Source organism: Martes martes (assembly GCF_963455335.1).
Source record: "Martes martes genome assembly, chromosome: 5".
Classification (NCBI taxonomy): Eukaryota; Metazoa; Chordata; class Mammalia; order Carnivora; family Mustelidae; genus Martes; species Martes martes.
The window spans coordinates 115,950,162-115,976,459 of record NC_137892.1 but is presented as its reverse complement, the minus strand read 5'-3'; the positions used below and the strand labels follow the sequence as shown (position 1 = coordinate 115,976,459).

Here is a 26,298-nt window from a genome sequence, read left to right as displayed (position 1 = left end):
GAGAGAGAGAAAGAAATACTATATGATATTACTTATATGTGTAATCAAAAAGCCAAACTCACAGAAACAGGGTTGAGGGGTGGTTGCCAGGGGTTGGGGACAGTGGAATGGGAAGATGTTGATCAAAGGGTACAAACTTCCATTTGTAAGATGAGTAAGTTCTGGGGATCTAATGCACACCATGGTGACTATAATTAATAATATCATATTATATATTTGAAAGTTGCTAAGAGAGTAGATCTTAAATGTTCTCACCACAGGAAAGAAATTATATTTATGTGACATGATGAAGGTGTTTGCTAACACTATAATGGTAATCCTTTTGCAATATACATCAAATCAGCACATGGTATACCTTAAACTCACACAAGGTGATATGTCTGTTATATCTCAATAAATCTGGTGGAAAAAAATCCACCCCTCCAGTGCTTCCAGGCGAAAAGTGTGACACAGCTGCTGGGTGCTCAACTCTAGATAGACCTTTATTTGGATCAAGTCCTAGCTTCTCTCCACGATGGCTGTGTGAACTTGGGCAAAGAGTTAACCTTCGCTATACCTTGTCCCATCCACAAAATGGAAACGATGATAAGAATAGCCCTTCCTTCTTAGGATTATGAGAAAATGCGAAATGTACTTAGCACGCTGTTTGTGACATGACAAGTGTTGAATAAATGTCAACCAGCATAAGGCTCTCCCTCAGCCAGTATCTTCTCTCCTAAGTACCATATGCTCACCTTTGGGAGTGCGTTCTTACAACTGAATGTCCAACGGGAATATCAGACAGAAACGGGAAAAACAAAAAAAAACAATAAATAATCCAGATGTCACAAGTCCCTTCCCCAGATGCCTGGCAGTCTCTCCCTCTGCCACCACCACCACCCTCACCTCCAGATAGCCCAGTAGCTAGTCCCTCATTTCTTTCAGGTCTTGACTCAAACATCACCCCAGTGACATCGTGAGAACCCATTTAAAATTTCAAATACCCCTCCCCACAACACACACCATCCCACGTCCCCCTCCTTGCTTTATTTTCTGTTACACCTGTCTGCATGGGACACACCTCAATTTGTCTATTTATTTGTTTCTTGTCTGTCTCCTCCCAGTGGAGTGTAAGCTCCTGGAGGGCAGGGGTCTTTGTCTCCTTGGTTCAATTGCTATGCCCCCAGCGCAGGCGGTTGGGACTCGTTAACAATTTGTTGAAGGAGTGAGTGAGAGAGGGAGTGAAGAAACGAATGAATGAGGAGAAGCCCCTGGACTATATCACAAGACCCGAGAGGTTTCACAGGGAGGCAGGTGGGGGCCGGGGAGCGGGGGGGGGGGGGGGGGGCGGAGGGGGGAGTGTCTCAGATCTTACTCAAACCCCTCTCACCAGCCTAACCTTGCAATCCTTCTTCTAGGTGCCACACAAGTTGCACATCCCCCTAAATCTGGGCGCTGACTCCAGACGCCCCCCATTAGCGGCAAGCACCCCACGCCACTTTTGAGACTGAAGGGAGACTAGAACGGGCAACAATCCCAGCGGGCCACCTCAGGGTGGGGGACGAGGGTCCTCACGCTCCGTCGCTCCTCCCCCTCCCCAGCCCGAGGCTCGCGCTGGTGGGGGGGCGGGCAAGGAGTGATGTGGGGGTGGGGGCCCTCGTCTGGCCCCGGGGCTGCCCAGGGTGGCGACGTCGGGGCTGCGGGCGCCTTCGCTGGACCCGCATTGCCCCCTAGTGCCGCGCGGAGTCAGGACGCCGGGCTCCCCCGCCTGATGTCACCGCCGTGCAGTGAGCCCAGAGGCGGCTCGTCGCGAGCAGACCCTCCTCGGCGCTGACCGGGCTGGCCGCCGCTGCCCGCACACCCGCCGCGGGCCGTGCCGAGCCGGGCGCCCCCTGCCCGCCGCCCCTCCCCCGCCGCTCCCCGCCCGCCCGGCCCCGCGCGCCTGACGTGGACCATTAAACTTGGAGCCGCCGCCTCGGCCCCTCTCTCGCCGCCTCCCTCTGACAGCCGGCGAGCGGGCGGCTCGGTGCAGGCAGGCAGGCAGGAGACGCGCCGCGGGGCTGGGCTGCCCGGGGGAGATGACTCCTCGCCGGGAGGGCGCCTCTGGGAAGAAGACCGCGGGCGAAGCAAAGTTGCAGGGCAGCTGAGGAGCTTGGCCGCAGCCCTTCCAGCCCGCTCACCCCAGGCTATGGAGGGCCGACTCTAAAATGAATCCCGACCTGGACACCGGCCACAACACATCAGCACCTGCCCACTGGGGAGAGTTGAAAAATGCCAACTTCACTGGCCCCAACCAGACCTCGAGCAACTCCACACTGCCCCAGCTGGACATCACCAGGGCCATCTCCGTGGGCCTGGTGCTGGGCGCCTTCATCCTCTTTGCCATCGTGGGCAACATCGTCGTCATCTTGTCGGTGGCCTGCAACCGTCACCTGCGGACGCCCACCAACTACTTCATCGTCAACCTGGCCATTGCCGACCTGCTGCTGAGCTTCACCGTGCTGCCCTTCTCCGCAGCCCTGGAGGTGCTCGGCTACTGGGTGCTGGGACGGATCTTCTGTGACATCTGGGCCGCCGTGGATGTCCTGTGCTGCACGGCCTCCATTCTGAGCCTGTGCGCCATCTCCATCGATCGCTACATTGGGGTGCGCTACTCCCTGCAGTACCCCACGCTCGTCACCCGCAGGAAGGCCATCTTGGCGCTCCTCAGTGTCTGGGTCTTGTCCACGGTCATCTCCATCGGGCCTCTCCTTGGGTGGAAGGAGCCGGCGCCCAACGATGACAAGGAATGCGGGGTCACCGAAGAACCCTTCTACGCCCTCTTCTCTTCCCTGGGCTCCTTTTACATCCCTCTGGCGGTCATTCTGGTCATGTACTGTCGCGTCTACATCGTTGCCAAGAGGACCACCAAGAACCTGGAAGCTGGAGTCATGAAAGAGATGTCCAACTCCAAGGAGCTGACTCTGAGAATCCACTCCAAGAACTTTCATGAGGACACCCTCAGCAGTACCAAGGCCAAGGGCCACAACCCCAGGAGTTCCATAGCTGTCAAACTTTTTAAGTTCTCCAGGGAAAAGAAGGCAGCCAAGACCTTGGGCATTGTGGTCGGTATGTTCATCTTGTGCTGGCTACCCTTCTTCATCGCTCTACCACTTGGTAAGTTGGGGACTGGCGGAGGGGAACTGGGTGTTTTCAGATCTCGGGTTTACTGGTGAGCTTACCGTAAAGTTTTTTTGTGGGTTTTGTTTTTTATGCGATCTGTGTGTGTTTGGCGATTGGAGAATGCTGTTTGTTCTGCAAAGGCTTTGCAGACTGGGTAGCTGGCTAAGAACCAACTCAGGTGTTAGTGGAACACGCTAAGAAAGGGGCTAGTCACTTGAAATAGAACCACAGGAGGAAAATCTGGTATGTGGAATGACTCATTCAACGGCGTCAGTTTAATAATTAAAAAGGACACTGGACTTGAACATCGCACCAGCGTTATCTCAGTAGTAATGATGTGCCGGTTAAGGCAGTGTCGCTAATGCAGCATACAAAATAGTTTGTAGTTACCGCAGACGCGGCATTTGGGAAGCAGGCAGGCAGCTCGTACGCAGAAAGGCAGTTTTCATTCAGCATTTCCAGGGCTCTTGCAGAGACCCACGCTCCCCATGAGCTTTGCAGAGGCTGCGTCCTCCCCCCCTCCATTCACCGCTTGCTCTCACCTCAATGCACTCCCTTCATTATGAGTTAATAAGAACATTTTAACAGCTGCACCGCCCCAATCAGCCCTTGAGTTGGCTAAAGCTTGAGATTTGAAAGAGAAGGAAGACAGAGGGTCACATGTTTTCAATTTTTACCTGAAAATGTTCCTAACTCTGGTGATTCCTGAAATAGCCAGATTTAAATTACAGGGGTCCCTCACCTTAGGCTGCCAGGCATCAAATCCTGCTGGGATGAAATTGAGTCCATCCTCTCCTATACAAATATGTCCATCTTCTTTTGTTTAGTGGTCTAAGTTGTTCAAAAAGCTTCCTGATTTTTCCTACGAAGATACAGTCTGGCTAGGAAGTAAACCTAGAGGAGGGTACCGTGACATGCTGTCCACATGGCTTGGGAAACAGTGCCTTTCTCTAAGGCACTGATCTGCTGTGGTTTCCTCTTCCATCCCTGGGGGACACTCCAGAAAATGAATGGAGGGAGGTGATCATTGCAAAGTCATGTGCCATGATAGCAGAAGAGGTAGCGGCTGCTACTTGCCATGGACCATATATGCCTGCGATCACACGCAGGGCTCCGTTAGAATGCAACATAACCAAATCCCTCAAATAACTAAAATTCTGTAGACACACTTCCTTCACCAGAAAAGGGCAAATGGAAGGAAAGCAAATTGACATCTGGAGTTTCCATTTTAAAAAGATAAAGAAAAAAGGTACTTAACCTCCACTCCATGTTGTCATTTCTGAGGCAGGTTTGCAAATTAATGCCTTTTGGAAATATTTTTAGTGTGTTACATGGGAAGCATTTGAAGCTGTGCGTGCCCCCCAAGAGTGGTCACATCTCACTGCAGAGAAGCTTTCTTTTTTTCCCAAGGTCTTGGGGTCCTTTTGTAGGCTTGTTGGGTTAAAGTGGGTAACAGTTCACACTGTTTTGGGCTATATAAAGATCATGGTGGTATGTGGAAGTGATTTGGTCATGCGTTAGCATGGACCTTGGGCAAATGACTGCTGGTCTGTGAGCCTCAGTTTCTCCATCTGCGAAATAGGGCTAATTACTGTTTGCTCCATGGGGTTTGCACTAATGCATAGAAAGGACTTAATCAGTGTCTGGTGCATAGCAAAAGCTCAGTGAAAGTTAGCTTCGTACTACAAACTAAATCCCAATCGCCCCTCAGCCATAAGTGTGTTTCTCCCGCTCAACTCACTTGTCAACCCCCACAACTGTAATTAGCGGCTCAGAACTGAGTCTTTCTCCTTTCTTCCTTCTGCCTCTGCCCCCCAGCCTGCAGAGGCTATGACCAGAGCGTCCTCAGGAAGGAGAAGGCCCCCGCAGGATGCAGGGAATGGATCAAAGGTGCAAGCTTTCACTTTAGGGGGTGATGGAAACAGTTCCAAATAGGTGAAGAAACCGCCTGCATGCTGAAATGGAAAGAGCACTGCCCCAGGGGTCAAGTGCAATAGAGTTCTCACATGAGCTTTGCCATCAGTCAGCTCTGTTACCCTAAGCTTGTTGCTTTACCTCTCTAGACTTCAGATCTCACTTCCAGGGAACAGGAGGGTTGGACTAAATCAAGGGCTCTCAAACTTTAACAAAGATCACAATCATCTGTGGAACTTGATAAACATTCAGCTTCTTAGACATAATCCACAGACAATCTGATTCAGTATCGGATGGGTCCCAGGAACCCTCATGTTTAACCACCTACCAGGTGATTCTGAAGTGTTGGTCCACAGACCAGGCTTTGAGAATCACTGGCCAGAGGATCGCTCAGTTCCCTTCGGGTTCCACCCTCCTGGACACAAGTTAAATGCTGCAAAGCTTAGCCCTTCTGCAGGCACCCACTGTGCAGGAGGATGTGGCTTCTCTGTGGGTCCTGCTCTTCAAACTCACCCTCATTTTCTTCTCAAGCACCCTATCTCCACTTTTCCTCCCTTTCTGTTCATGACTTTCTGAGACCATAACCCCCTAACATCTCAGGTCCTTGGTTTGCATGGCCTGCTCTCAGAGCTTGTTTCTCCTCTCCTTGCCATGAAACCTTCCTGAACACCGCTGCCACTGACTCCCAGAGATCTCCTGAGGTGCTATCCCTAAGCTACTCTGCCTGCATCCTCTCCCTTGGCTACCCAAGCCTGGGCAGGTAAGAAATATGGACTCCAGGCCTTGGGTTTGGGATGGACTTTGAAAAGTACTCAAGAGCTTCAAACAGAGAAGGTGCTTAATTAGCATGTTCTTAATAATTTAGGAAGACCATCCCAGTAAAATGGTGGTGTGGGTTTCTATTTCCCCTGAGTTCAAATAACACCCAAACAATGGGAGCATGGTGTAGAACAGTAACTCTTTTGGAATCTGAACAAGGTTCCAGATTTGAAATTTTCCATGAAATGCTTTTCACTCAACAAGGAGAGAAAGCAGATCTAGGGGGAGAGAGTCATTGGCAAACAGGGAAGTGAAGGTAGGAGGAACTTCCAATTAGCAACAGACTTCCAGGTGCTTGGATAGCATGAGATTTCCATAGCCGTGTTTGTCTTCTCCATGGGAGAGAAGGGTTGGGATCCCTCCTGGGAAGGAGGGAAAACAGCCATGCCCTCTGTGGAGTCCTGGGCAGGGGCCCCATTTGTTTTCCTTCCTCCCTTGTTTTTATTTTTGGGAGCAGGGCTGGGCTGCCTGTGGGGCTGGGCCCTTCATCTCCTGTGGAGCTCTCCCCACCTGTAACACCCTGCCTACCTCCTCCCCACCCTTCCCCTATGGCCTCAGACCAAGTCAGGCCAGGGACCAGCTCTCACTTACTTGGGAGCAGGGATGGACTCCAACAAACAAGGACCTCTTTATTCAGCCCCTGGAATTGGGCCATGGAGGGACAGGAAATAATTGGAATATAATACAGCAGCATTTCTACTCAAGGGGCCATATGCAAGATGTCCGAGGAATCTTCAGCCGCTAGGCATTAGAGTGAAGTCTAGCTCCCACCCACCTGGGGAAGACCTGGTCAGGAGTCTTCCTGGTCAGGAGGCACTCAAGGAGTGGCTGGGCTCCTCAGGGATGTGCACTGCATTGAAGGATGGATTGGAGTGGGGGGAGGGGGCCGCTGCGGGTGGCAGGAAGTGCTGGGCAGCCAACTGGTAGCTGGGTTTAGTGCGTTGTTTAGAAAACACTGGAACCTTGCCTCGCTCCAGATCTTTCTTCCATCTTTTAAAATGCTGAAAGGCACCAGGAAGCCATTATTGAACTAACTGCTTTCCCCTCCAAATAGATGAAGGTCAATTTCAAAGAAACAGTTGTGTTCTCTAGTACTGGGACCAAATAGGAATCCCTCTCTGCACTGATTTGTTTCTCTAGTCCTCTCATTCAGATTGGAACTGATGAATTCCTGCACAGGGGAGGGCGAGGGTCTCAGAGATGACTCAGGGCAGAGCCACCCCCACAAACACACACACACTAACCCTTCGGCTCTGAGGTTTTGAAACACAGGGATTTGAGGTGTCCACAAGGAAAGCAATTAATCTGAATGAGGAAGAAATTTTTATACAGAGGAAAAGGAAAGTCCTTCTGAAGGAAAATACATTCGGCCATTTATGAAATCATTAATAAAGACTTCCTAACGCAACTACTACGTGCTTCATGGCCTCTGCCTGCATGATGTTTACAGCTTCGTGAGGTCGTATTTTTCCGAAGCAGGTACTATGTGCCAGACATTCTTCTAGGCTCTTCACAGACATGATCTCATTAATCCTCACAGCCACCCTGACAGGGGAGAGTAATTACTCCCTCTCTAAAGATGAATATGCAGGAGCTCAGAGAGGTTAGTCTTCTTGCCTCAGGTCACACAGTAAGTAGATGATAGAGCCAAGGGTTGAAGCCCGGTCCATCAGGGAAGGCACATACCTGTTCCACTGACTGCAGCTGGGAGATGTCTGGCCTTCTTGCTCCCCAGTCCCAATCTGCTCTCCTCCAAATGTGCTCCGAAACTCCAGAGCCACCTTGTCAAAAACTGGGTATTGTACTTCTGTCACAAAGCCCTGTCTTTCTTCCACTCCCCGCTCACTCCTGCAAAAAGACTCACCCAGAAAATGTCAGGGAAGGTCATCCCAGTCTTGCTCAGGGCTAGATTTGCTCCCCACCTCCGACACTGTGTAAGATGTGGGTCTCCTGATGCTGGGACTTTTATCACCCTGGCTAGGGGAAAAAGTGGATCCTTGCCCTCCATCTGAGAATCTAACCCTACATCTTGAATCATTCATTCAATCATTCATTCATTCATTGAATAAGTATGTATTTATGGGATGCCCGCTGTGTGCAGGTATTGTACTAAAGATAGAGTGGTGAGCAAAACAGCTATGTTCTATGTCCTCATAAGATTTAGTTCTAGTGGGAAACACAGATCGTTTGAAAAACACATGCACACAAACTGCAACAAATGACTTGAAAGTAAAGGGCTGAGATGCTGTTAGATGTAACTTACCAGAGTCAGCACATCACAGGGGTCCCTGAGTGACAAGCTGTGGAGGAGCTAACTCGGTGAAGGCGCCAGGTGGAAAGAGAGGGTCTGGCGGAAGGACGGGCCTGCCCGAGAGTCCTGAGGCTGGAACTGGTGAGGAAGTAGCAAGGCGGGAGGGTAGGGAAAGCCAAGGGCAGGTCAGGGCTGCAGGTGTGGGCAGAGGCCAGGCCACGCGGGGATTTTAGGCCACAACAAGGACTTAAGATTTTACCTTAAGCTACACTGGTCACTACTACAACCTTTGAAGCAGACAGGAGATACCATCCGAGTTATGTCTTGAAACGATGAACCAGACCTCTCTATGGAGCACGAGTCTGGGGCATGGCCGTTTAGAGGCCACGTGCCCAGGGGGAGCTGAAGGTAATTCAGACTTGGCTGGGGGCAGTGAGGGCGGAGAGGGATGAAGACATTCAAGGACTTGGGGATGGTTTGGTTATATGATTTAGGAGGGTTAGTGAGAACAAGAAACATGTCTGGAATAACTCTGAAGTTTCTGGGCGAGGCAGGTATCATTTGTTGGGAGGCCAACAAAACACAGCCAAGAGAATTCCTTCCAGAACCTTCCTCAGATCCTATTCATCAGGGTTCATAGGACAGCATGCTATGAGTGATCTGCCGGACACTCTTGCAAGTAGATAGAATGTCCCAACCCAAAAGCTGGGCGCTGTGACCAACCACTGACCAACTGTTCATCAGAAACATCTGGCAGAGGGCTCTTCCCAGAAGCATAGATTCCTGGGCTCCACCACAGACCTATTGTATCAGAATTTCTCATGAGGGAGTGGAGAATCCTGATTTTTAGCAAGTTCCCAGGTGATTCCTATGCAAGGGCTTAGCACCAGTCCACTCTATGCCTGGGAAATCCTGGAATGAGCACCCCACAGAGAGCCAAGAAAACTTGCTTATGCTCCCCCCAGTGTGGCTGGAAGCACCTCCAATCCTGCCCAGTCCCCTGGGCTAGTCCACATGGTGGAAGGCAGAAGGCTGGGAGGAAGGAAGGTGAATTCTTTCAACTAGAGCTTCTCCAGACAAGAAGAAGAGAATGAGCGCTGCAGAAGCATCTCTTCAATGACCTGGGTACACTGCTCACTGCTGAACACTATGTATTGCTCACCGTCCTCAAAAACCCTTCTGCAGAGCAAGCATCATCATCCCTGTATTTATAGCTGAGGGAACAAGAGATCAGAGAGGTTTGGTAACTGGCCCCAGGTCACACAGCTAGTAAATGGTACAGTCTATCAGGCTCCACATTGGGCACTCTGTAAGCATTTGTTATATCATTCTTATTGTTACTACAGAGCTTTCTGAACATTTGTCTGGGGTTTGGTGCCCATGGGCATAACATTTTTACTGGCTCGTGACAAAATGAGGAAAACCATGAGAAAAAGCCTGTGTTTTTCCAAATGTATTCAATATAAACGACTGTCCTTTTATGCTAAAGACCATGTCCTTTCTATTTTGAGACACTGAAATAGCATTTCTTTGATGGAATGATGGTAATCAGTAGTGATGATAGTCCTGTGTGTACGTGTGTTTAATGTCCTACTTGGAAAAAAAAACAAGTTGTAGCCCTATGTCTATCCCCACCAAAGATGTTTTTGCAATTTTATTGTGAGTCTTTTAAACTCTTAGCATCATGGAAGATACCACGGCGCTGAGACCCAATAAATATTGGGGGGGGGGGAAGCGAGAAGCAAAGGAGGGAAGGAGGGCACAAGGGAGGGAGGGGGTGGATAACGAGCTTCCGCTTTGCAGTGACATTCAAAGGACAGGGGCAGAAGGGCAGGAGGGGGAGGAATGATGTGCGAAGGCTACAACAGGAGAGGGGGCCATTTGTGGAGGCACTGAATCCTGCTGGATTCAGGCCACAGAAATGCCAGCGGGTGTGGGTGTAGCTGCAGCCCCGTCACAGATGGGCTCGTTCCGATCTGTAATGCAGGAAATGCCTTTACCTGAGCGTGTATGTGGCTCATAAAAATAACTGATGTCTGCTGGGCCACACTGGGAAATTGCTTTCTCCAGTATCTGCAGAATGTTTCCGCAGTCACTGTGCTCCCAGACCATGTCTGATAATAATAATACTAATAGATCCCATTTATGAGGTCTTGCCATGTGCCAGGCTCACTGTGCTACACAGGGCTGGGGGCTGCTTCTGGGCGTTCTCTCACTGACTCCTCTCCCACTGTTATTGTCCCCGTTTTACAGATAAGGAAACTGAAGCTCAGAGACATTGAGTGATTTACCTCAGGCCACCCAGGTGATGAGGGATAGAATCTGGATTCACATCTAGGCAACCAGATAAGGCTAAAGGGTTATCACTGGGTGTACCCTAAGTGTGGAGCTCTGAGCTGTGATTTATGGAACCCTGAAAAGGAGTTGGGGGAAACCAGAGTCTACTCAGAGAAGGAGGAAAGGGAGGGAACGTGGCAGCCTATCATTCAGCAATCAAGAGACATCATGTCCTGGCGAGAACATAAATATAAAAGTAATTGGGTCTTTCCCCTACCACGATAACTCAAAATTCCTCTTTTATTACGGATACTTCAGACATTTTGCAGAGTCCTAACTCATGATTGGTAATTTCACATACTTTTTTAAGACTTTTATAAACTTTGGGAGCACCTGAGTGGCTCAGTTGAGCATCTTATTCTTGATTTCGGCTCAGGTCATGGTCTTGGGGTCGTGAGATCGAGGCCTGCATCCAGCTCCACACTCAACACGGAGTCTGCTTTTCCCTCTTGCTATGCTCTTCCTACTGTTCTATCTCAAATAAATTAATAAATTTTTTTAAAAAGACTTTTATCAAATTTAGGAAAACATAAAACTTGGAAGACTTTTTCACAGTTAAGTTTATTTTCTGGCTGGATATATTTCAAACCATGATTCACCTCTGTCACCCACATATATGTGGTCCCAGCACTACAGGACTTATACCGCGACTTAGCCTCTGGCCCTACCTCTTAATGTCACAAGTCCAGGTGAGTCAGCAGGGTCAGCATCATGAACAAGAGAGTATTTCTAGAAGCCATTTTTCCACCTTGCAGTAACTGGCTAGTGATCACCAAGCTATACAGAAAGAAAAATCTGCAAACTACACATATATATACACATGTATATGTATATATGTGTGTGTGTGTGTGTGTGTGTGTGTACATATATATATATATGATAAAACCCAAATGAAATATATCTCAACTCGTAATAGCTCCCCAAAATGCTCATGACCCCTTCACTAACACCCATGTAAGGGGAAATACAATAGAGGGAAGTCAGCCTGGAATAAGACAGAGGCCCTAATCAATTGCACTTAATAGATCTTACTTTTGAAAACTTTACAAAACCATACAGCTATGAAGAAAATTCCTGGGTCCCTCCCAGTTCCTTGGAGTTCCCATAAAGAGACGGATGCCTAGGTACCTAGGTGGCTTAGTTGGTTAAGCGACCAACTCTTGATTTCTGCTCAGGTCATGATCTCGTGGTCCCGGGATGGAGCCCCACGTGGGGCTCTGTGTTCATCAGGGAGTCTGCTTCTCTCTCCCCCCCCATCCCCCCATAAAATAAATAAGTCTTAAAAAGAGAGAGAGAGGAATGCTGAGGCTAGGCAGGAACCCTTCACCTACACCCAAGCACAGCAGGGATGACTGGTCAATTTACCTGTCTCCTCTACAGACTGTGACTGTCTTATAAGCAGTAACCACATCTTTCCTCCCTGCCTGACACAGGTGTTCACAAAAGCTAAGTGAATGAAAAAATCAACAGCACTATGAGTTTAGTGAGAGAATTAGAAGCGTACTGTAACTCAAACAGAATTAGTCGTCATTTCCCAAATACATCTTGCATCTTCCTTCCCCTGTGCATTTGCTCAGACTGTTTCTCTCTACTAGAAATGCTCTTTCTGCACCCTCTGAATATCCCAACACTGCCTACCTATAAAACCCCGGTTCTGCGGACACCTGTCTCAGGGAAGCTTCCTTGGGTCCCATGCCTTTCCTGGCAGCAATCCCTCCTTCTACCCTGTGTTTATGATGCCCGCTACACCTGTCCATAGAGATCAGGGCAATGTGTAAATCGTTGGCGGTGCTCTCGGGCTGCGAACCTCTGGAGGATAGGTTCCAAGTTTGACTCATCTCATCCTGCACACCTGAAGACGTGTACCCAGTAGACTCTCAGTAAAAATACCAATTGCAGCTATATGATCCATACAGTGCATTCCAGGCCTTATCTACCATTCTCCCATCAGACAGGTATTGGGGTCACACCCATTTTAAAAATAAGGAAGGGACGCCTGGGTGGCTCAGTTGGTAAAGCAGCTGCCTTCGGCTCAGGTCATGATCCCAGCGTCCTGGGATCGAGTCCCACATCGGGCTCCTTGCTCAGCGGGGAGCCTGCTTCTCCTTCTCTCTCTGCCTGCCACTCTGTCTGCCTGTGCTCACTCTCTCTGACAAATAAATAAATAAAATCTTTAAAAAAAAATAAGGAAACGGGCTTAGAGGCATCAAATGACTTATCTCATTCCTAGAAATGAGCAGAGGCGCATTGAAAGGAGACTATCATGACTGCTTCTTGTAAAACCAAATGCCAGTATGAGCCTTGTCATGGGACCAGGGAAGAAAGATGGGCTATGTGAAGACCAGAGTGGACACAGGCAGGAGCTGGAAAATTGGACAACGTCTTCATTCTTTATTAAAGGTTACCATTCCACCCACTCCAGGGGGAGACCTTGTCCAATCAACCCTATTTCCCCTCACATTACTGGCCCTTGTCAAGTTCCTCTCACCTCTTGGAGGGATATGGCCAGACCTGGTCCCTGTAGAAGGAGGGGAGGAGGAAACAATTCTGGGGACTTCATAGCAGGATCAGGTTAAGACCTTTAGAGAGGTCCAAGGTAATGAGAAGTGAATGCTTCTCCTACCTCCATCTGTAATTCTGAATTAAAACACATACATGTACACACACATATGGGCCTTAAAATAAATGTTAGCCCCACTACATTCGGGCTTATTACATGAAGACTACTTTAATTTCTTTGATATCAAATTATATCCCCAAAAAGTGGAGATGTCCCAGGTTTGCTAAAGCTCTAAAGATTTACTGGGTCTGCTTGTCGGGTAAACACAGCATTGCTTACAATGACGTCTCCAGACAACCCAGCCTCCATTATGTCTGCTACCATAACATGATGATGATGATGATGATTATCATAATCCCCTCCTATTCTCAAAATAAATTTATCACTCAAAATTTGAATGATACAAGTACCTCCCTATTTGAAACCCCAGAATAAGAGTTTCTGCAGAGGAGCGTGCCACATTGCCTCAGGATCACTGAGGAGCCGAGGTGGGGGAGAAGAGAGAATCGGGCCCCCACAGCCTCAACCATCTGGTGAGAGAGAAAGAAAGAGAATGAAGTGAGCAACAATTTCAGGAGGAAAGATGAAACTTCACATGTCTCTCCTTTGTGGGCAAGAGGAGTTACTGTAAATGTTGATTTGGGATTTTGAGATCTTCATTCAGCTAACTCACCCTGGTTACACCAGTGCTGGAGGCAGGATCTGAAACTATGGCTAGCTAGACCTTAAACGCTTAGTAAAGGAAGGAACGGATCCATCCTACCCAAGAGAAGTGGTGTGATCTGAAGGACACAGGTCTCTAGAGTGCACAGACATGAGAAGGGGTAGGCTGAAATAATAAGATTTGGGGAGCAGAGGGGACAGTGAGCTGTGTCTGAAGGACTCCTAAGGCTGGACTATCTGTAGGGGGAGGGGCATCTTCCCTCCATCCATCATTCCCACTCCTGGAAGGATGGAGTGTGAGTCAAGCCAGGGCAGAGTGCTCACTGGCAGGCCGGTGTTCCTAGGACTCCGTCAAGAGTACGTCTGACCACGCCCATCGGCAGCACATCTGAGCCCCCTTTGAACCATCAAGCACCCCTCTGTTGTGAGCACACAAATTGTGCTGTAAGTTTGCATCAAGGAACCGTTCAGGCCAAAATGTTCAGAAACAGAATGTTCTAACACAAGGCGACCATTCCTCACGGATCCCCACTTAAGTTTTTCCAAGAGTATCGGCTCCCTGCATCTTGCTCCCCTGAAGGTGGGATGCGTTGGGGCTTGGCTTCGCATGATTTTTGAAATTCTTCTTAAGATAGAGCTTCTTGCCAGGCTGACGTGCATTGCTCAGAGGCTGAGCTCAGCACCCTGGCTTTGCCCCAGACGGAGGTTAAAATGGGACCAAGGGCAAGCCGGGCTTACTGTCATTCGCAGACATGGGCCCCAAGGCTCACACCACCAGCACAGCCGGGCAGGGATCCAGGGAGGCAGCTGGTGGGGGGAAGGAAGTTCCACCAACTAGAACAACAACAACAAAATTATATCTCCAGTTTATATATTCAGGCCATAAATCGCCCCCTGGCATCAAGAGAACGTGGTAGGGCCCCTCTCCCTGCTTGCAAATACACCCTCACAGCAGCCATTTGTGGCTTCTTATCCCCAGCCTTTCAGAAGTTACCTTAACACAAGGGTTCTTGGGCTTTCTTGCTCCCTGGGCCCCTTTGGCAACCTAGCGAAGCCCCTTCTCACCATAGACCAAAAAAAAGAGAGATAGGATTGCAAAAAAAAAAAAAAACCAATTATGTTGAAACGGTTATTCCAATGTCAAAAAAAACAAATTTATGATAGAATAAAAAATGTTCTTCTTTATTAACATATTAAATAAACAAGATCTAGCAGCAAGTTAAATAAATAACCACCATAATTTTGTAGTGACAAGTGCAAATATTTCAAGATATCTGCAACAAATGTAATATGATATCATAAATCTGATTTCTACTGGTGACAAATCCTGCTAATTCTACTATGGTTTGCTGCCCACATTCCTCCCGAAGAAAATGCTAACTTTCAGCCAAAGGTTAGTTTTAAAATTTTTTAAAGAGTGATTTTTCCCATCCAAGTTCACAGACCCCGCCCCATAACCCCAGAGTAAGAACCCTGCCACAAGACATTATAAAGATGTACTTCAGGATGTAAAGTTCTCTATGCATTTTTCTTTCAAACAATGAAGTCTTAGGACCACAGGGAACTTGGACTATGCCATTGTGCTTTGTAACTATTTTGCGGAACTACTTGTAGCAACTTTCTATCAGCTAACTTTTTCTTCTTAAGATTTTATTTATTTGGGAGAGAGAGAATGAGAGAGAGAGAACATGAAGGGGGAGAGGGTCAGAGGGAGAAGCAGACTCCCTGGTGAGCAGGGAGCCTGATTCAGGACTGGATTGCAAGACTTCAGGATCATGACCTGAGCCAAAGGCAGACGCTTAACCAACTGAGCCACCCAGGCATCTGCTGTTTACCTTTACAAATGGTATCATTTTGTAAAAACTATCAGATAGTGGGGGCGCCTGGGTGGCTCAGTGGGTTTGGCCTGATTTTGTTTAATTTTACATAAATAAGAAATTTAAAATTTATATAGTAAATTTATATAGTAAAATGTAAAGTGTCATTAAAACAAATACGTTAGGGGCACCTGGTTAAGCGGTTACTTTTCATTTCAGCTGAGGTCATGATCTCAGGGTGGTGAGATCCAGCAAGCTCCTTGTCTGGCTCAGCTGGGAGTCTGCTTCTCTCCTTTTCCATCTCCCTGTGCCCTTCCCCCAACTCACACTCATGCTCTCTCTCTCTAAAATAAATTTTTAAAGTCTAAAAAAAAACAAATAGGTTAAGTCTATGTCTACTAATCTATTATTTAGGAAGATTGTTCATGATATTTAAGTTATAAAAGTAACTTGTAGAGTAACATGTAATCTCATTTTTCAAAGCCATTAATTCCATCACCTGCAGGGGTAGAATGAAGAAAAGAAGAGTGCATTATTAACTTTTTTATATACCTTTGTATTATTTCATGTGTTACAACAAGCACATAGAATGTTTGTGATTAAGAAAGTGTAATAGAGGGGCCGCCTGGGTGGTTCAGTTGGTTAAGCAACTGCCTTCAGCTCGGGTCATGATCTCGGAATTCCGGGATCGAGTCCCACATCGGGCTCCCAGTTCCATGGGGAGTCTGCTTCTCCCTCTGACCTTCTCCCCTCTCATTCTCTCTCTCACTCTCTCTCTCTCTCTCAAATAAATAAATAAAATCTTAAAAAAAAAAAAAAAGAGGGACGCCTGGGTGGCTCAGTTGGTTAAGCAGCTGCCTTCGGCTCAGGTCATGATCCCAGCGTCCTGGGATCGAGTCCCACATCGGGCTCCTTGCTCAGCAGGGAGCCTGCTTCTCCCTCTGCCTCTGCCTGCCTCTCTGTCTGCCTGTGCTCACTCTCTCTGACAAATAAATAAATAAAATCTTTAAAAAAAAAAAAAAAAAAAGAAAGTGTAATAGAATATAAATTGAGTTTCAATAGAGTTGGGATGAGCTATTCATTTTTTTATGATCTTAAGAGAAAAAAAAATCAATGGCCAAAAAGAAAAAATTGCATCACTTTAACCTAATTTTACTTTACATGCATTTAATATTTTTGATAAATATATATATGTGTGTGTGTATATATATACTATTATGTGATCACCACATAATTTTCAAGTGGAAAATAATTTTTAAGTGGAACACTTAAAAATTCTTTGTCCCCTTTCTTTGTTGGATACAGCCCTGCCTGCTGCCCCAGTTCAAAAATATGTTGTCAAGCTGTTTGTTGTTTTTTGGTTTTGTATGTTTTTTTTCAAAATGAGAAGAATTTTGTCACTCTTGATAATGAAAAATAATTTAGACACAACAGCAAGATATAAAAAAGAAAGCAAAGGTCATCCATAATCCTTCTCTATATAATCAACTTCCCAGAATTTTCTGTATGAGTGTCTGTGTGTGTGTGTGTGTGTGTACATACAAATTGAATCACCTAGTGCTTTTATCACTAAGCATCAGTGTTGACTTCTTGCCATTTCAATAAATCTGAATCTTTTCATTTTTTTATTTTTCACATTTTTAATGCTGCATTGCATTCCATAATGGAAGGTACCATAATGTGTTTAACCAATCCACTTATGACAACTCATTTATGTAAGGAGGTGAGACATACACAGGGTATCACATTCACAAAGTGTAGAGTGAGAAGTATATATGTCCCTCTCATTTCACTGGCCCCCAGCCATCTGCTTCCCGTCCCTGGAGGCAGCTGTTGTCAATTTCCTGCATAGCCATTCAGAGATATTCTATGAGATACATTTATATGTTCTTTTTAATGGAAATCACATACTAAAAACATTACTTTGCACTTTGGGTTTTTTCCACCAAATAATATATCTTGGAGATCTTCCTATGTAAGTACTTCAATGTAAGTACAGCAACTTCATCCTTTTCAATAGCTGCATACTATTCCATTGTGCTGCCCCACCCCCCTCCCCCCCACCAGTAGGCCTCTATGGAAGGATATTTAAGTTGTTTCATAATTTTCGTTATCACAAACACCACTATAGTAAATATTCTTGTACACACTTCATTATTTCCTACACCATCTATAAGACAAAATCGTGGAAGTGGACTATTCTGAGTAAGTTTTTACATTCTTATAAATATTGCCAAATCATCCTCCATAGAGATTATGCCAATTTGCATTTCCATAACCGGTATTTGAGAGTGCCCACGCATTTGCCAACAGTGTGTTAGCAAGCGTCCTGACCTCTGCTGCCTTGATAGGCGAAATTTAGTGAAAATGAGGCTAAGCATCTTTTTATATGTTTGGAATAATCCATCCTCTCTTGATGTACCTTTATTTTGAGTTTTCAGCTGTGACAAATATTCTTCTATATCCATTTTTCCTTTAGGATCTTTTTGCACCTGCTCTTTAGGATTTCCTCAGGATAAAGGCCACTTTGAATGGTTAGATCAAAAAGGTATATTCAGGTAAAAGGCATCAAACATATATCATCAAATAACCTGTGGGAAGGGTGTCGCAATTTGCACTCCCACTAAGTTGTTTCAGCATAGCGAAGGAGCTGCTTTTCACACTGATAGCTTCTCACTGCCAATGGAGAAGTTTCAGGCATTCTCACATGACAAGTCAACTTCCCCTCAGAGATGATAAGATGGCCTGAAAGCTTCACATCCTTCCAACTAATTTGGTGTCAGCTTCCCAAGTTCAGGGTTAGCATGCTGCCCTCTTGGGATGCAACACCCCATCCATCAGGGGAGCTAGAGCAGGCAGCAGCCTTGGAATGTGTGTTATTTTACCCAGGATGTGAGAAGAAAAAGCAGTCACCCACGGTGTGTAAACGGGTTTGATTTTTCGCGAGGCTGCCAGGCCCACCACTGTCCACAGCAGTGGCTCGAGGTTCCAGGCCTCCTGATTTAAATCTATAACAATATAAAAGAAAACGCGGTCCCCCACCCTTGAGGAAAACACTTGAGTTTGAGGCCCTTGGAGGATGAGTTAATAAGGAAGGATTTCTCTCGGCATCTGAACTTGCCCCGCCGCCGCCCCCCCTCCCCCGACCATGAGGGCCTGTGCAGATCCAGGGAATGCAGTGGACAGTCTATATTTAGACGAGAGCGTGGCAAATGCACCACATTTTAGTTGCAAAATTCAAATTGACTGTGGAAGATGCCAGTCTCATGAACTGAAAATTGAGTTGAGCATTGCTCAAGAAGCAAGGAGATGGTCTGTTGAGCAGACCCGGCTGGGAGAGGAGGCTTTTTGAGAAGCAGTCAATGGGCCCTGGTCAGCCAGAAGTGAAATTTAACACTGACCTTGAACTGTTGATCTGGAAGGAGAGGCAGGGTTATTTTCAGACTGTACTAAATCTAGAAGTGTTGGAACCAGCATCTGGGACAGGGTAGGGAGGGACGAACTTTGACCCACTGACACTGGGCCGGAGATCAAGGAGAAGCTAAGCCAGGTGCCTGGGACCAGCCAGGGGTTCTCAGAACTGACCAGGAAAACCTTTCCTGCCACCTGTCTCCTGCTGCTGCCATCTCACTCCCTCATCCAGTGGGGAGGGCTGGCACCTTTCCTTCTCTGGGACAGCCTTGTGGTCCTTGGTAACTCCTGTTTGAGTAGCAGCTTAAGGTACTAGAAAGAACAAGGACATTGAAATCAGACAAATCCAGGTCTGGAGTCCTGGCTGTGCAGCTCATCTCTCTAAGCCTCAATTAATTCATCTGTAAAATGTGACCAAAATCATCTTAGGATTGTAAGCAAGCAACAAGAAAGGAAGGATGCAAAGGACTCAGGGGGGCACCAAACACTAGTAAACATTGCATAAACATGAGTCACTAACATACGTGAAGACTCTAACACAGTATCCACTTTGGAGGAGATATTTAATAAGGTCCTGTCAATACTTTCATGATTATGACAAATTCTGCAAAGGAACTATGCCTTTTGGGGAAACAAAAATATGATTGATTCCTTCACATTAGAAGGCTGGGGGATCCCTCTGTTAAGAAAGAGGAAAAGAATAAAAACTGAGTAAACAGGGTGCCAACTGTGATGGTCACATGCTCAGAAAATATCAGAAGATATTAGCATTTCTACTCATTTTGCTCTTTTTAAAATTATTTTGATATTTAATTATGAGCTATCTCATTTTTTCCAAAAAGTACAAAAAATAATTTAAGAGACCCATGACTCCTCCCAGCCAGACTTCACAAATGTTAACATGTTGCTGAGTTGGCTATGTATCTTTTTTCTTCTTTGAAGAAATGAAATGTTACAAATACATCTAAATGCCCCCACCCCTCTCCTGGGTTCACCTCTCTCCTCAGAAGCAACCACCAGGATACATGTACGTTATTAAATAGACTCTCCTCCCTACACTTTCTTAAAGTGAACTCTTAGAATCAAGAAGAGTGTTCAAGACCAAGGCTCTGGATTATGTCAGCCCTGAGTTCAAATTCTGATCCTGCTCCTTTACTAGCTGTGTGAACTTTGGCAAATTGCTTGACCTCTCTGTTCCTCCTTTCTACTCTAAAATGAGACAAATAACAGGTCCTCCACTGGGCCCTTGTGAAGATAAAATAAGATTGCTCATGTAAAGCAATGGGTCTTTACAAAAGATGATTCCCCCCTCTGCCTCCCATGGGACATTTGGCAATGTCAGGAGACATTTTTGATTGTCACAACTAGAGTGTGTTACTGGCATCTAGTGGAAGAGGCCAGGGATACTGCTTAACGTCCTATGCTGCACAGGACAGACAACTATGTGACCCAAGATGTCAGTAGTGCCAAAGCAAAGAAACATTCATATAAAAGCGTGCTGTCACCATTTTATAAGGGCTCAAAAAACATTTGTTTAATGAACATAGCAAATCATATTTTTTTTATTTACAAGACATTATAGTGGACACTTTCACATACATTATCTCACTGGTATCCAGTGAGATGACCCTTCTTGGTAAAAAGAATGGTGGAAGGCAAGTACTGTTGCTTCTGCATGTCTGAGAATATCTGTCCTTTAAGCCAGTGAAAAGCTTTTGAAAAAATATAAATTTTGAGGCTAATAGATGAATTAGAAGTTGTTACTTAGAGCCTAACCCCTCCTTGTTCTCTGTGAAGAACAAATTGTATCAGCGCATTCCACCACAAAATTGGTTCATTTAAACCACAAATATCCCTTCAACCTAAGCAGGCTCAGAGACCAGCACGGCAAAAAAATAAATAAGGCATCATAATTAAGTGAACATTTTTGGCCCCTGTTTGCAAGGGCTGGCTCCCAATGGCTCAAAAAACCACAGAACCAAGGTAAAAACGGGGGAAGATCTCTGCTTCTCTGCTTCATCCCAGACTCTGGAGGACTCAGAATATGATGCCTATGGCCATCCCAGTGATTGGAGCAGCCATCTATGTTGGTCAGAGAGCAACCTCTATGAGTGACCTTATCCAGTGAGTTTCCAGGGTGGTCCTCAGTCCAGCAGCACCAGCTTGCCCAGGAACATGTTAGAGGTGACAGTTCTTGGTCCCCACCCCATACCTACTGAATCAAAGACTGGAGTTGCAGCCCAGGTGATGGGATGGGGGGTAGGGGGGTCTCCTGAGCCCCACAGGTGATTCTGGTGTGCACTCAAGTTTAAGAACCATAAATCTAATAAGACTGGATCCCCCCCTTCTCCGGGGACCCGTTTCCTATTGCCTATGGCCCTCCCGCTGTAGCCACACAGCTCATCAGTTTAGAAGTGGATAAGCGGCTCCTTACTGGCACTTTCCTTGGGCTGGATGCTTGACACACAGCCTGTAACGTTCACAACAGGAATATGAAGAAGACACCAGTATCCTTTTGTCCAGATGAGAAAATTGTGGCTGAGACAGCTTAAACAGCTTGCCCAGGTTCATACCTACAGAAGAGAGCTGGAACTGGCCTCTGTGTCAACATCACTGAGGCCAATCCCCATGCTCTTAATGCCAGCACATTGCCCACTGATGGAGGGAGACAACACAAGCACATCAGACCCACCAGGGTCAGAGGGTAGAGGGGAGGTGAGGGGAGTCCTGCCAGGTTTGTTTTTAGTGTCACTCAGTCACTTGTCCTGGGGTTTACCTGCCCACAGATAATACCACTCTACCCCCAAGGGCTGAATTTAATCCCCAGTGTCCTGGTACTGCTCCCCACACTGATACCCTCTCCAAGCCTTTGTCTGCTGTCCTGGGGGACTTCAAATCCCCACTCTCTCCCTTACTATCTGTGAAACTTTGATGCTGGCTCAACCTCTCTGTGCTCCTGCTTCTTGTCTGTAGATCAGTTATGATAATGTATTCATATCAAGGTCTTAAGAGGATTAAATGGGGATAATAAATGTGGAAGTATCTAGCCCAGTGCCTGGTGCACAATAGAAACTAACTCTTGATTTTTTTCCCCATCTTGCTCTACACACCTACAACTATCAAAACTACTCACTCCCCGGATTGATTTTCTTGAGTCGCATTTACTGGCCGATTAGCTAATATTATGAGCTAATCTTTGGTAAGATGTTAATTAATTCATAATAATCATTTTTTCTGTGTTTCCACCATACCATTAGCATTTTAAGGAGGGGGCCCCTAGTCCTCAAAATTGTGCCATTTGGGAGTGATTAATGGTGGAAATATTAGGAAATATGGGAGGCTATTGGTGAGCCTTTCTTCGTCCTTCATATCACTCCAATACAATTCCGGCGTGCAGGGAATCCCAGAGAAATGGGAAATCAGGTAAAAAAGGGAAATATGCCTTCAACATTGCATGTGGCTTTAAAGAAAAAAATCAACCATAGGCATCTGAATATCAGGATAGGTGGGAACCATGCAAAAAAGAAGTGAAATCGAAGACTAATGGGTCATTTGCCAACATTTAATACAATTGCTTGGGATCTGTGTAGTTGAATGTAATAAGCCTTCATTAAAAAGTAGTTATAACAACTAATAAGACCTTAATTAAATTAGCTTTAACTGGGCAAGCAGCTTGTGAGGTCCTAATTAGGTTATTTGCTTCCATTGGCCTAGTCTGCAAACAAAAAAGATTCTGTTATTTCTTCATTGATGCCTAGAAAGCCAGATCTCCGGCCTTGTGCAGGAAACACGAAGAGGCTCTAAAATCTGGGGACAGCCACTCTCCAAAAATCATGGTGTGTAGCCACAGTGAAATCCCTTAATAGGTACCACTGTTTTTAGGAGCCAGTTTTAAAGATGGAAAGGGCATTTAAACACAGAAATTCCAGCAATTTCATTTTGCAGAAGAGGAAACTGGGAAATGATTTGTTCAAGGTCCTCTGGCAAGGAGCTCGGTCCTGTGCCCCCAACCATGGTCTGGAATAGACACAGAACTCAGGCTGCTGCTACAGATTTTTACTGGGAAGGGGGACAGAGACAACAAGCGCTGGATTCTCAGAGGCTCCTATCACTGAAGCTGTGTGTGTGTGTGTGTGTGTGTGTGTGTGTGTGTGTGTTGAGAGGGATTCAATCCCAGCTGAATTGCGGACCTGTTTACAGAGTGGGTGAAGGTCTCTCCAAAGCTGTCTTTGCATTACAGCCAACATGATCTCCCTCAAACACAGATCCAGTCACGCCAGGATCCTGCTGAACTCCCTGCGAGGTAACTTCTCAGCTCCCGCATGTGGCAGAAAAGTCTCTCCATGACAGGGCTCCAGCCTATCTCATGTCTCAAGACTGAGCTTTGTGCTCAACAGGCCAGAATCCCAGCTCTGCCCCTCACGAGCTGTGCAACCTTGGGCGAATTACTTCGTCTCCCTCAGCTTCCACTCTCTGCCTATAAAAAACGGGAATGACATTTGACTTATCTCGTCAGGCAAATAGGAGAATTCAAGCACACCAAAGCAGATAAGCTGCACGTGACCCATACTATTACCCCCTCCAGCCGAACAGGAGCAATCTCCCTTCCCTGATCACTCTGCCCTCTGCCTGCAACACCCCTCTCCTTCCCTCCCTGTGTCATAAATTCCTCCAGTTCAAATATCTGGCTCAGTGTCACTCCCCCTTTGCAGACTTCCACAACTCCCCAGGCAGAGGCTCCTCCTCTCCTGGACTTTCTTTGTTCTCTCTCTCCCCACCATCAGCACCTGGTCACCCTGGCCTAGAATGGGTTTTTGATGTTCAGCTCACCCCAACCGACTCCGACTCCACGGAGCACGGGCCTGACACACAGTGAGAATGCAGTGTGTGAATGAAGTCTTCTCCCAGGAACTGTGAGGAAGAAGACTGGTTCCAGTGGCACTTCTGTTCCCTGTCCCCAAAGCCGAAGCAAAAGCAAATTGTGTGGACACACACATACACATACACACACGCCCCCCAAAATATTAACAGGAGTTGCCTGTGGTCATTTTTATTTCCCCTCATGCCTCTCTACAGTGAATATGTATTCCTTTTGTAGTAAGAAACAAAACAATAAAGCCAGTTCTTTAAACTGAGTGAGCTAAAAAAATAATAATAATAAAATAGAACAATAAAATATATAAATAAATAAACTGAGTGAGTTGAAAGCATAAAGGAGATACACAAAGTACCAATTTCCCAAACACATCCCTGAAAAAGTTGGGAGTTACCTGAATTTCAATGTGGTACAGTTAGAATTTAAGGCATCATAGTCTCCGAATTATTCTCTGTGATGTCTGTGACAGTAGCTAGTTCAGAGCTGTGCAATCCAGACCAGGCAGCACTCATTTTCTGGGTAAATTAAGGCAACTATTTTGGGAACTGTGAGTTTTTACAGACAGGAGAGATTAAGCACTCTGCTGACCAAGACAGTAGCCCCTGGCCACATGGGGCAAATCAAATTTGAATTTGTTAAAATTAAATAAAATTAAAAATTACATTCCCCAGTCAGAGTAGTCACATTTTAAAAGTTGAGTAGCCACATGTGTCTGGTGGCTGCCACAGGGGACTGTGCATATTTGGAATATGGTCACCATTACAGGAAGTTCTACCAGACAGCTCTGAGTTAGTGTGTTTCTCAGCTTGCTGCACGATGTCTTGTGCTTGTTGACGATGTCTCAAGTTAATCAACACATCCATTTGCCCCATGAATATGTTCTTTTTTGTTCAAAAAAGTATATATTCATGGCAATGTAAAATGATGTGGCAACTTTGGAAAATAGTTGGCAGTTCCTCAACAAGTTAAACCCAGAGCTGCCTTTTGACCCACAGTCCCACTCCTGATATGTACCCAAGAGAACTGAAAATACGTTCACCCAAAATTTTGTATACAACTGTTTACAAAAGCATTGTTCGTAATAGCTCCAAAGTGGAAATAAGCCAAATGCCTTGACAACTGAAAAATGGATAAACAAATTCCATATATACATACAATGGGATATTATTAGGTGCCAAAAAAAAAAAAGTGCTTGAAAAGGATATGAGAAGGAAAGCCAAGCAAAAAGGTCCTATATTGTATGACTCCACCAAATGAACTGTCCAGAACAGGCAAATCCACAGAGAGAAAAAAGTAAATTAGTGGTCGCTAGAGGCTGAGGGGAGGAGGGATAGTAGTGATTGCTAATGAGTACTGGGTTTCTTTCGAGAGTAATGAAAATATTCTGGAATTAGATAGTGGTGATGCTTGTACAATTCCCTGAACACACTAAAAACCACTAATTGTACACTTTAAGATGGTGAATTTTATGATATGTGATATGTCTCAATAAAACTGTTATTTAAAAATGAGGTGCCTGGGTGGTACAGTCAGTTAAGCCTCTGACTCTTGATTTTGGCTCAGGTCACCATCTGAGGGTCATGAGATCGAGCCCCGTGTCAGGCTCCACAGTGTATGTGGAACCCACTCAAGATTCTCTCTCCCCTTCTCCCTCTGCCCCTCCCCTGCTCATGCGAGAGAGAGAGAGAAGAAAAAAATTATTGTAAAAATATATATTCTTATTGAAAAACAACCTAAACATCCAGGTATAATATGGCAAGTGAGGAAATTAACCCTGACATATCTGTACAGGGAACTTTGATGCAAGAGTCAGAAAGAATGAATTAAATGTGTAGACTAATTAAGAAATTAAGAAATTGCTCAGGGAAGAGCAATTTCTTAAGTTTTATAGTGTTGCATATAGTATGAAATGTTACCCAAAAAATACAAAAATTCCAAACATTCTATTTTCTATGAGTGTTTATGTATGAAGCGCATAGAAAAAAAAAAAAAAAAACTGGAAGGTTATGCGCCAAAAAGATAACAAGAACTTCCTCTGAAGGAAGAGCTCAGAATTAGAGGTAATGGTCAAAATTGACCAGAAAATGGTCAAAATGGTCAAATTATGTTCTTAATTTTTACAGAGAAAAAGCATTCATTATTACGTGTGTAGCTAACAATTTTAAAGCCCTCTTTATCGAAATAAAAGTATAAATTAGATCATCTCTGTGGGGGGAAAAAGAGAAATATAATAAAGAGGAAGTTTCAAAGAAAAACACCACCTAAGTATAATCAAATACTTTGTTAATTGAGCTCCTCTATTCCCCCTGAGGAGAACAAAATGCTTTTAAACTTTGCTTCGCCCTCAAAATACCCACACAGGGCTACTCCCTCTGGTTTCCCTGACGAAAGAGCCCCAGACCTAAAGGTCCCCGACTCCCAGCTCCAACCTGATTAAAAGTTGTTAGTTGGATGACTTCCTCTCGGTGTCACCTGTCATCATCTCTCACTAACCAGATCTATCTAGGCA

General features: G+C 45.8%; 1 protein-coding gene across 1 annotated transcript in view; it reads left to right on the top strand.

The window, feature by feature from the left end:
- Nucleotides 1–2,186: 2,186 nt before the first annotated feature.
- ADRA1B (adrenoceptor alpha 1B) overlaps nucleotides 2,187–26,298 on the top strand; it is a gene marked incomplete at both ends in the record, with an annotated part of 48,538 nt that continues 24,426 nt past the window's right edge. Inside the window, one exon of the mRNA XM_080804463.1 lies at nucleotides 2,187–3,135. Within this exon, the coding sequence (XP_080660589.1) occupies nucleotides 2,187–3,135 (949 nt within the window). The remainder of the gene's footprint in view (nucleotides 3,136–26,298) is intronic.